Source organism: Leucopleurus acutus (genome assembly GCF_964270905.1).
Source record: "Leucopleurus acutus genome assembly, chromosome: 8".
NCBI lineage: Eukaryota > Metazoa > Chordata > Mammalia > Artiodactyla > Delphinidae > Leucopleurus > Leucopleurus acutus.
In genome coordinates this window covers 49,632,046-49,643,621 of record NC_139151.1, presented here as the reverse complement: position 1 = coordinate 49,643,621, position 11,576 = coordinate 49,632,046, and the positions used below count along the sequence as shown (strand labels likewise).

The window sequence follows — 11,576 nt, the reverse complement described above, 5'->3', positions numbered from 1 at the left end:
AGGGTATCTATGAAGAATAAGCAGCAAAATTGAAGGCTCGAAAACACTTCATGTGTTTTTATATGGTTAAAACCCAGTAATGTTGAATAGAACGAGTCTTCTTGGTCATGCTGAGGACTGTATCATACTGATGACCACAGCAGCCACTAGAAATTTTAAACAGAGGTGATATCCTTTATGCATCTAAGGTTGGCCTTTTTTTTTTTTTTTTTTTTTTGCGGTACGCAGGCCTCTCACTGTTGTGGCCTTTCCCGTTGCGGAGCACAGGCTCTGGACGCGCAGGCTCAGCGGCCATGGCTCATGGGCCCATACGCTCTGCGGCATGTGGGATCTTCCCGGACCGGGGCACGAACCCGTGTCCCCTGCATCGGCGGGCGGACTCTCAACCACTGCGCCACCAGGGAAGCCCTGGCCTAAATTTTAAGACATTAGCAAATGCTACAGAGAGGTCGAGTGAGAAAACGTGTCCACTGAATTTGAGAGAGAGAAACACATTATGTGATGCCCCAACATATGAATATACATGAACAATATCATGGAAGAAATGCTGGGGTCTGAATCTAAAAATGTAGGCAAAACTTCCTGTTGTGCCTTTTTTGGGGAAGACCATCCATAGCTTTTACCAAATGATTAAAAGTATGTCACAATCAAGAGGAAGGCAACATTCAAACCTACAAGTGTACTAAGGGTATTTGGGAAACATTTAAAGACTTATAGGTGGGGAGGTGAGAAATAAGCACAAGTAAAGAAGTAAAATAAAACCAGCAATGGGAAAACAATTTTTTTAAATAGGTAGTCAGCAAAGTTACAAAATACGGAAAAATTAAGACGTATCCCCTATTGACTGAAGAAGAGTTGAGTATGGGAGAGAGGGGACAAAATAATAAAAGCTGCTCATCTCTGAAATTTAACTGGAGAGATTTAATTGTAGTTGAACAAATAGAGATGTTAGCACTTAGGTTTAAAAGGAACTTGTTGGAGAAAGATTGAAAACAGATGACTGATAAGTCAGTCTTGGAGCTAGAAGGAGATAATATCAATAGCACAAAAGGATTTAGTTGGAGTGGCGGAGGGACAGTATTTCTCTGAGATGTTCATAGGTATTTGCAGTTGAAATTGAGATTCCTAGTTTTTGTTTGATGTAGATGTTGGGTATTGATTTAGAAGTGTGCCCCCCAATGTGGCTGTGCATTAGAATCACAGTGAATGCTAAGAAGAGATTGCTTATCTCGAGAGTCTTATTTAGTAGATTCTCATTCAGAGACACCTCTAATATTTAAGAAGCTCCATAGCTTTTTAAACACCAAAGCTAATGTTTTATGTCAATTACATCCCAATTTAAAAAAGCTCCATAGTTAATTCTGTTATAATAAATGGCCAGATCTGACAACTGACCTAGAAATCAGCAACACCTAATTTTAGCCCCCTAAAAAAACGGAAAAGTAGTAAACACATACCATTAGGAACTAGAACCATTATTCTACACAAAAGAGTATAGCAAAGAAAGCTAAAGGAAGCCTCAGGGAAGCTGGAATATTGTCTTGTTTTTTTTTGGCCACACTGTGCAGCATGTGGATGTTAGTTCCCTGACCAGGGATCGAACTCACGCCCCCTGCAGTGTAAACGCGCAGTCTTAACCACTGGATCGCCAGGGAAGTCCCTGGAATACTGTCTTTTGAAATAAGAGTTGAAGTTTGTGAGAAGAAATAAAAGGAATATTGTATTAAAATCTACAAATTTCATTGTTCATACCCTATTTACAATGTTCTCTGAGTTCAACATAATTTACCTATTTTTAAACATCCAACTTTTAGGTTCCATTAAATACTACAAAGGAATTTGTTATTCAGCTCAAAATAAAATAAGCTTTGGGGAGAAAAATAAGGACCTAATTATTATATATATTAAAAATTTAATAAGTACTGTGTGATATCACTATATGTGGAATCTAAAAAATAAACTAGTGAATATAACAAAAAAGAAAACGACTCACAAATATAGAGAACTAGCAGTTACCAGAGTGAAGGGGGAGGGGCAAGATAGGAGTAGGGGATCAAGAGGTACAAACTGCTATGTAGAAAATAAATAAGCTACAAGGATATATTGTACAGCACAGGGAATCTAGCCCATATTTTATAATAACTATAAATGGATTATAGCCCTTAAAAATTGTGAATCACTGTGGTACACCTGAGACTTACATATATTTCACTATATTTCAATATTAAAAAAAGAAAAAAAAGATTCTCACAGAATAGTTTAACCTAAAATAAACAATTTTAGATTCTAGTTATATTTTCCTGGCTGTCTTTCTTTACAGCCTATTTAACATCTAACGAATGCTTCGAGGGGTTTATACAAAACATTCAGGAAGATATAAGGAGACATCTAAGCATGTCTACAAATGGAAAGGTTTAGCTGACTAAAGAGGTAATCTGGAGGTAGAAATGGAAAATCAGACTAGTGTCAAGAAAGGCCTGAACTTCTACTGTAGGAGTAGGAAGTTTCCTCCTACTCTTATATGGGGTCAGCTCTCTGAAATAATGAACACTTTGTTGGGCAGGTGGGGAAGAGCAAGTTAAAGAATAAGAGCAAAAATGCACCCATGGGGTGCCCCAGTGAGGGATTAGAGGTGAGCACCAAAGGGAAAGAAAGAATGCTTGGGAAGTAAGAGGGTCTATAGGCAGAAAAGAGTAGAGACGGTTACCAAAATCCACTTAATTCTTGTCCTGGAGTTGGTCCTACTCCCTCCTCTAGAACTAGATGAAAGAGCTGGTTTACAGGGGATTAGAGGAACAACCTGACTTACCACCCCACTTTGGAAAAATTGAGGTAGAGATGGAGGACTAGCCAATTTTACTCATTGTAACCATAAGCTTCCTACTTAAAAGGGTTTTGAGTCTCTGGAATGCTGAGATGCCCACTTCAGTGTGTTCTGAAACCTGTTTCACTTGAGAAACTTCCTTCATAGTCAGTCCCTCACTTACCTTGAAATCCCATGCAATCTGGTTTTTACATCTTGCCTATTTCATTAAAATTGCTCTCCTGAATATTATCAATGACTCCTTGCCAAAACCAGTGTGCTTTTCTTAGCCTCTTAATCACTATTGGCCCACATAATTCTTTTTTTTTAATTGAATTCTTTTTTTAATTTTATTTATTTATTTTTGGCTGCGTTGGGTCTTTGTTGCTGCTCACGGGCTTTCTCTAGTTGCAGCGAGTGGGGGCTACTCTTCATTGCGGTGCACGAGCTTCTCATTGTGGCTTCTCTCATTGCGGAGCACGGGCTATAGGCGTGCAGGCTTCAGTAGTTGTGGCACACGGGCTCAGTAGTTGTGACTCACGGGCTCTAGAGCACAGGATCAGTAGTTGTGATGCACGGGCTTAGTTGCTCCACGGCATGTGGGATCTTCGTGGCCCAGGGCTCAAACCCGTGTCCCCTGCATTGGCAGGTGGACTCTCAACCACTGCGCCACCAGGGAAGCCCGGCAGGCAGATTCTTAACCACTGCACCACCAGGGAAGCCCAGGCATTCTTTTATAATTATCAGTTTATTAACGTTTTCTAACTCTTCAGCCAATTTTAAAAAAATTTATATTTTCCTAAAAATTGTCCAAGTCTGGGCTTCCCTGGTGGCGCAGTGGTTGAGAGTCCGCCTGCCAATGCAGGGGACACGGGTTCGTGTCCTGGTCCGGGAGGATCCCACATGCCACAGAGCGGCTGGGCCTGTGAGCCATGGCCGCTGAGCCTGCGCGTCTGGAGCCTGTGCTCCGCAACAGGAGAGGCCACAGCAGTGAGAGGCCCGCGTACCGAAAAAAAAAAAAAAAAAGTCCAAGTCAATTTTCAAGATTATAAGGTTACACTAAATAATTCACTTGTTTTCAAAGTCCCTAATATCTGTAATGTGTTCCCTTTGCTTCTGATATTGTTTTCTCTCTTCTTCTTCCTCAGATTTGCTGTCTGTTTATTGTTCTTTTTGAACATCAGCTACTATTATGATCAATTTTATTTTCTATTTCTTTAACTTCTGCTTTTATTTTTAATTCCTTTCAAGTTTATTTTGGGAGATTTTACTTTTTCTGCTTCTCTATGTTTCTGTTTCCTTTTCTGATCCTTTCCACCAAGTGTGTATCCTTTAAGAGTGTGCTGCCTTATTCCCTCAGCCTCAGTGTGTTTATCCATACAACAGAGCAAAAAAGTAATGCCTTTACCATTATTATATAAGTGGCTACAAACACTGTATTAATTTGGAGTTCAGTCATAGTGGGTTCCAACTCCCCACCACCTAGTTATGGGATCTTGGCCAAATCTTGATTTCTTCACCTGTAAAAATAGAAATAATAATACAGATTAAGACTATTTGCAAATCATTTAGCATAAAAACTGGCCCATATTAATAACTCAATAGATGTCTGGTAAGACAATAGGCCTCAGTTGCCCCATTTCCAAAAATGAGGGCATTGGGCTGACTAATCCCAAATTCCTTTCCAACTGAACAATTTTACTTTTCTTACTTTTCTTTTGGCCACGCCAAGCAGCATGCAGCATCTCAGTTCCCCGACCAGGGATCAAACCCATGCCCCCTGCAGTGGAAGTGCAGAGTCTTAACCATTGGACCACCAGCAAAGTCCCTGAAAAATTTTACTTTCAATCTATCAGTTAATCCACCAGACAATCAACCAACCATCAACCCACTTACCCACACAACAGTTAGTAATTCCTTCCCTTCAACTAAGTATTCTAAATGTTAGGAATGCCATGATGAATAATGATACAGTTTCCACCTTCCAGAAGGTCAGAGTCCCTGGGGGGTAGGGGTGAGAACCAACTGTTAAACAGGTAATTGTAATACAGTATGATAAGTGGTCTAATAAAGGATGTGGGAATTCAAGAGATTTCGAGGAGTATGCACAGCAAAATCAAAGATCTAGGTTGGAAACCTAATGCGAGGACTTAATACTTACTAGCTGTGTACCCTCAGGCAATTAACTTTGGTGCTGTACTTCTCTAACTGTAGAAAGGAACAGTAATACTATCCTGGTAGGTTAGGTGAAGGATTAAACAGAAAAACTAATATAAAGCGCTTAGTACAGTGCCAGATTCATCATAAGAACTCAACAAATGGAAGTTATTAATGTTACAAGAGGCCATGGAAGTTAAAGAAAGGCATTTACTGTATTTCAAGAGAGGAAAGGTAGGGTCGGGGGAATTTGCCAGCTGTGTTCACTAAACAAAACCTGTGGCAAAAGGATAGGAAAAAACAGGGTAAAAGGAGAATCAAGGTGGGTGATGCCCTTGGAGGGCAGAGAATTCTAATTTCTGTATTTTCAACTGCTAGCACAAGACCTGACCCATATATTTGCTATAAATATGAATGGAAGAATACACGTTATGCAGTAGGCTTGCAGAAAAAGATCTGGGCCAAAATGTTGAAAGTAAACATTTTACAGTGAAAGGAACCTTGGAGTCAGGAGACCTGGTGCAGCCTTTTGACTGATGACCTGTTTTTATACTGGCTTCACAACTTACCTGCTGTTGGATCTTAGCAAATTACTGATACCTTGAATCTCCTCACCTGTAAAATGGGGATAACACCTACCTTACAAAATTAGTGTGAGAATTAGTACCAAGCGATTATCAAAGAGCCTGGCAGTAGTAACACGCAACAATGATAGCGCTGCAGCTGCTAACTCCTCCGTTAGGTCTTTTGTCCATACTTATGAAATAATAGGGTAAGAATATATTTTCTCCAATGCTCCAACCAGCACTGAAAAATGACACTCGGTTTGCCGAGGATAAAAGGCCCTGCCCGGCCCGAGGCACACACGCAGGTCACCTACATCGACTGCAGTCCTGGAGTCTCCACGTGCGTCGCCGAGCCACGGCGGGCGCGACCTATGCCAGGCCGTTATAGAGGCGGGGCCTAGACAGGCTGAATGTGAGACCGAGCGGAACTTCATCGAAAATCGGTCCATTCCACAATCTCTAGAGGAGAAGCTTAGAGGTTAAAAAACAAAAAACAAACAAACAAAAAATAAATTTGCAGAGAAGCCGGAAGTGACGCACGACCGCGAGGGAGCGGAAATGACCGCAGCACGCCGGAAGTTTACTCATTTCCAAGGCGACGGCTCCACCATCGCTGCAACGGCTGGAGTCGGGACGCTGGAAAGCGACTTAGAGGAGAGGGTACTTGCCGACGGCGGCCGCCGCCACAGTGAATCGCGGGGAGTAGCAACCGAAGACGGCGGCCGCCGCACCAGCCATCGCGTGTGGAGGATAAACGGCCTGCACGGCCATCGCGGCGACCAATCCAGGGAAAGAGTTAGCGAAGGCCAGGGCTTTAGTCGTAGCGAAGACAGGGAAGGAATCCGTGAAGGCAGCGACCACCGCTGCAGGGTACCGACGGGAAGAGCAAGTGAAGACGTCCGCTTCTCCCGCAATGACTCAAGAAGGGTCAGTGAAGACCTGGGCCACCGTCGCAGTGTCTCTCAGGAGAGAGTCAGGGGAGACCGTGGCCACCGTCCCAGCAACTCTTGGGAGAGAGTAAGGGGAGACCGCAGCAGCGACGTGAGTTTAAGTGAAGTCGGAAGCCACCCCACTAGTGACTCCGGGGGAACGGTCAGAGAAGACCGCGGCCTCCATCTCAGTGGGACTTGGGAGGGAGTCAGGGAGCTCCGGGGTCCCCGAACCAGCGACTCTGGGGAGAGAGGCAGTGACGACCACAGCCGCCGCCTCAGTGGCTCTTGGGAGGGCGGAAGTGTGGATGGCGGCCGCAGCCTCAGCAGTTCCTGGGAGGAGGGGGTGAGTGAAGACCGCGGCTACGTGGCCAGCGACTCCTCCGTCGTGAGCGTCAGCGAAGACGCCAGCCGCCGCCGCTTCTGGGAGAGAGAAAGCGAAGACGAAGGTTCCCGCTGCCGGGGCTCCTGGGAGAGAACGACGGAGGACGGCGTCCCCGGGCCTAGCGACGACGAGGAAGACAGACGCTGCTGCACTGGCTCGTGGGTGACAGCGAGCGAAGACCGCCGCAGCAGCAGGGGCCTGGACTCGACTCCTCCCCGGAGTCCGAGGGGTCGCACCATGCCCGGGGTGTCCGGTTCAGGCCCCTTCACCTTCTGCACGGAGACTGCGACCCCGTGTGAGTCAGATTACTTCACTGGCCCTCATCTCTGCCACACTCCTTTTCTCACTTCAGCTCACAGGAGCTTCGCCCCTTCTGGCAGTTCCCTTTCTCACCTGTCACTCCTCATTTCCCTTAATTGATCTGTTTTCAGTAGGTCACAGAGCTGCTCACCTGGCCCCCATCCTTCCTCATTTCAGCTTTACTTCCTTTTTTATTTTTCTATCTGCGCGCATTCCTGAGACTTCGTTCCCAGCTGACATCAACTCTTGTTAAAATGTATGGACCCTTTTAAGTTCTACCGTCTCTGCAGCATTTGACTCTGGAGATAATGTTAGACTTATCTCATTTTCTTCCTTCCACTCTGCTGACTCTATCTATCTATTTATCTACCTACCTACCTATCTATCTACTTATCTACCCTGAATTTTCTTCTATCCTCTTTTTAAAACGTTGCTTTTTCCCTTGGATAGTGCCATCATTAGTGCTTTTTTCCTTGTCATGTACTATGGCTTCAACCCTAGTGACGACCCCGGAATCTGTTATTCATTCAGTCATCCAGTAAATATTTATTGAGTGCCTATTATGTGCTTTGTCTTAAGGATATGTAAGCAAAGAAGACAGGCACATTCCTTCCTTCTAGTGGGGAAGATGAATACTCAGCAAGTAATTACTGGTGTGATGAATGCTATAAAGAAGAATAGAGAGCCGTTGGCTCCAGTATAGGGTGAGGTTGGGGATCAGAAAAAGCTGCCTAATACTGAGACACAGCTAACACTGAGAACTCAACTCCAGGCCTCTCACTGGAGCTGTAGACTCATATGTACAACTCCTTTCTGGAACTCTTCCATGGGCACCTCAAGATCAACACATTCAGAATATAATTTTGTATTCATATGCCCTCTCTGTCCTTTCGTGTTCGCTGTCTCAGTGGCAGTACACCACTTATGTAACTAAGCCAGACACCTTGGAGTTGTCCCGTTACTTTTCCCTTATTTCACCCACTATATCCATCCAAGTTCAATTCATCCTGCTTCCTTAATACATGTTGAATCTGTCTCCTTTTCTGTTCCTACTGCCATTCACTTGGCTGAGGGTCTCAACCTCTCTGGTATAGACTACTGTAGATATCTTCCTACATGGTCTCCTTGAGTCTATACTCTTGCGCTTTGCTCAGTGAATTCGCCTTACTGCAGCCAGCCATATACAAAGCATTACAAATCTGATCATTCTTATTCTTCTGCTTAAAATCCCTCAATGACTCCCCACTCTGCTCAAGTTCAGCAAGTTCCAGCACAGCCTGCCTCTTGTCTAATTCTAGCCTCTTTTCCTTCCACTTTATGCTTCAACAATAGGGTGGGTATTTTTATAGTTTCTTGACCTGTCCAGGATGCCTTTCCCCACATCCATTTCACCTGGCAAATTCCTGCTAATCCTTGAAGATTCATCTTAGGTGTTACCTTCTCTAGGAATCTTTCTCTGCTCTCCTTCCCTCCTACCCTAGCTAAGTTAGAAGTCTTCTGTGCTTTCATAACTTCTTATGAATATTTCTGTCATTGCTCTTACTACATTGTTTTGTAATTGTGTTTGTATATCTCTGTGAGTCCCTTGAGGATAGAGATCATGTCTTAGCTTTTTATCCTTATGGTAGATACCAGATTAATGTTGAGTGGATAGATGGGTGGATGAATGAATAAATTGGAACGGAATGTGGTGAGAAAAAAGGCTGTCAAATTAGATGGAGCCAAATTATGGGAGGGCATAGACTGTCATACTGAGGGCTTGGATTTGGTTCTCTAGACTAGCAGTGGATAACCAGAAGCAGTTCAGAGTGGAGGAATGAAGTGATCAGAATAGTGTCCTTGTATACGATGGATTAGAGCGTCCCTGTATAAAATGTATTAGAGTGGGTAGAACGTCATTTGCAGTACTAATTTAAAGGAGAATAATGGAAGGCCCTGGAGGTCCAGTGGTTAAGACTCCGTGCTTCCACTGCATGGGGCACGGGTTCGATCCCTGGTCGAGGAGCTAAGACCCCACATGCCTTACGGCATGGCCAAAATATAAAAAAAACAAACATAAAGGAGAGTAATGAAGGTCTGACCTAGGGGATTAACATCATTAAACATTTACCAAGTGGTTTGGTTTTCTCGGGGTGCTTCCTTACTCTCTTTCCAGTATGCATAGATCTTAATTGTTCTTCAAAGACTTGCTCGAGTGTTTCCTCCTCCACCTTTATTTTACCTGTAATCTCTTAGGATGTTACTGTCAGGTTTTCGATTTCATCGAATTTATCCCAATAGATTTTAAAGTGTCAGTAGAAAGAAAATGTCTTAAATCCATGTCTATTCATTGTGTTATCATAGCGCCTGGCATATGGTACATGCTCAAAGGACTTTTGAGTAAAATGCATAGCATTTTGCTAAGGGTTGGTATAAGAAATGATTTCAGCTGTCAAGAAATTAACATGCTAATTGTGGAGAGAGGACATATACATAGATATAAATAGTAATACAAGGCTGCATAGATTATCTGCCAGAGGTGTTGGTGAGTTCTTTTCAAAACAATTTGAGTTCAGGAATTGTGCCTGTTTGTTTGGTTTAGGAAATGCTTTGATTGAACTATTTACTTCTTCCTTCTCCAACAACTGTCTGTTCGTGCTTAGATACTTTTATTACTTCTGGTTCACAATGCACATTAAAATATTTCACGGTACAGTAAGGCTGACAATCCAGTCTTGATGTTTGGAACATTATATTATAAAATATAAGACGCTAGAATGTATGAAGTAAAAATTGTGACCTGCCATTCCTTTCTTAGTGTAGGACATATGAGGAAGATATGAAAAATATTAGTAAAATATATCTGCCTATGTGAGATAAGGTTCTGGTAAAGTCTTTTTCACTGGAGAGTAGGCCTTTGTTACAGAGAATAGCTGGGCAGATTTCAAAATGGTTACCTCTCTCCCCCTTTACCAAAGACATGAAGTGATTTTTCTTGGTTTTTCACAGTGATAACCTGGTGGCGTTTTGAAGGTAAAATCTATGAAAATGAGGGGACCTCCTAAGACTATGGCCCCGAGGAGTTTCTCACTGTTAGGCTACTACATACCCAGTCCCCAGCAATTTGTCAAAATTACTATTTAAGTGCTTTTAGAAGCTTATGGTTCTAGTGACTTCTGCTCCAGGTAAGCTGAACTTGACTGTGTTTCTCTGTATTTGCCTGTCTCTCCAAATTCAGGGTGGCCGTTTGCCCCGAGACCTCAATTCTTTGATGAGTGCAAGAAAAGTTGTTGACTTTGTTTGTTCTGCTTTTTTCCTGTATGGATGGGGGTGACAACGTCCGTGCTCTTTACATATTAGAGCTGAAATTGAAGTCAGATTAAGATGTTAATCACAAACATCTTTGTAGTAAATTATTTGGAAAGCCAAAGTGATTTTGTACTTTCAGTTCAGTCGTTGCTTTAGTCTTTTTTTAGTTTTGTAATATATTTTAAGCAATTTTGTTTTTCAGTGGGTGCCAGGAAGAAAGTGCATTTTGGTAGCATACATGATGCAGTACGCACTGGAGATGTAAAGCAGCTTTCAAAAATAGTAGAACGTGGTACCAGCATTAATGAAGTTGACGTTCTCCATAAACTTACCCCTTTACATTGGGCAGCACATTCTGGCAGTTTGGAGGTAAGAAACTATATAAGTTATTAAACTGAGGTAAGTTTAGCGCTGTTGACAGTTTTGTAAATTTAGCAAACAGGACTGAGGCCTTATGCTAGGCACTGAAAATATTTTTCTTTTCTTTTTTTAAAAAAATTTATTTTATTGAAGTATAGTTGATTTACAATGTTGTGTTAATTTCTGCTGTACAGCAGAGTGATTCAGTTATACATTTATATACAAATATTTTTCTTTTCAGTTCAGTCTAACATTTGGGTGTTCTGGTTACCTTAGTAATAAGTTATCCTAAAACTTGGTGGTATAAAATAACTATTTATTTATGCTCAGGAGTGAACCAGGAATTTGGATTTCAGGGACAGCTTGTCTCTACTCCATGATGTTTGGGGCTCCACCTAGAAGATTTAAAAGCCAGGGCTGGAATCTTCTGAAGGCTTGTTCATGCAGACATCTGGTAGTAGATGCTGGTTGTAGACTGCGCCCCTTGATCCCTCTCCACGGGGGTCTTTTTGTGAGGTCCCCACATGTGGGTTAGTCTGTGCTTCCTCACAGGGTGGCAGCTGGGTTCCTAAGGCAAGCATACAGGGTAACTTGCAGAGGATAACGTAATGCATACCTGGCTGTATGAAATCCTAATATTTTTGCTGTAGTTGCTTCATATTTTTGGAAAAGAAATGGAGTATCACAGATACATTTGAAGTCCCTGAGCACCCCTCCCAGGTGTCATTTCTCTCCTTCCAACTCCAGAGATAACTATTACCCTGAATTTGGTGTTTATTATTACCATA

The 11,576-nt window shown here is 42.6% G+C and overlaps 1 protein-coding gene across 6 annotated transcripts in view; it reads left to right on the top strand.

The window, feature by feature from the left end:
• The first annotated feature begins 5,636 nt into the window (after positions 1-5,636).
• ANKRD42 (ankyrin repeat domain 42) overlaps positions 5,637-11,576 on the top strand; it is a 55,289-nt gene continuing 49,349 nt past the window's right edge. For 5 of the 6 annotated variants that reach the window (XM_082844910.1, XM_082844911.1, XM_082844909.1 and 2 more), the window contains exons 1-2: positions 5,637-7,135; positions 10,631-10,797. In XM_082844910.1, the coding sequence (XP_082701036.1) occupies positions 6,085-7,135; positions 10,631-10,797 (1,218 nt within the window). In that variant the 5' untranslated portion in view covers positions 5,637-6,084. Of the gene's footprint in view, positions 7,136-9,909; positions 10,798-11,118; positions 11,300-11,576 lie in introns of those variants that run through there. The other variant, XM_082844915.1, reaches the window with a different exon arrangement.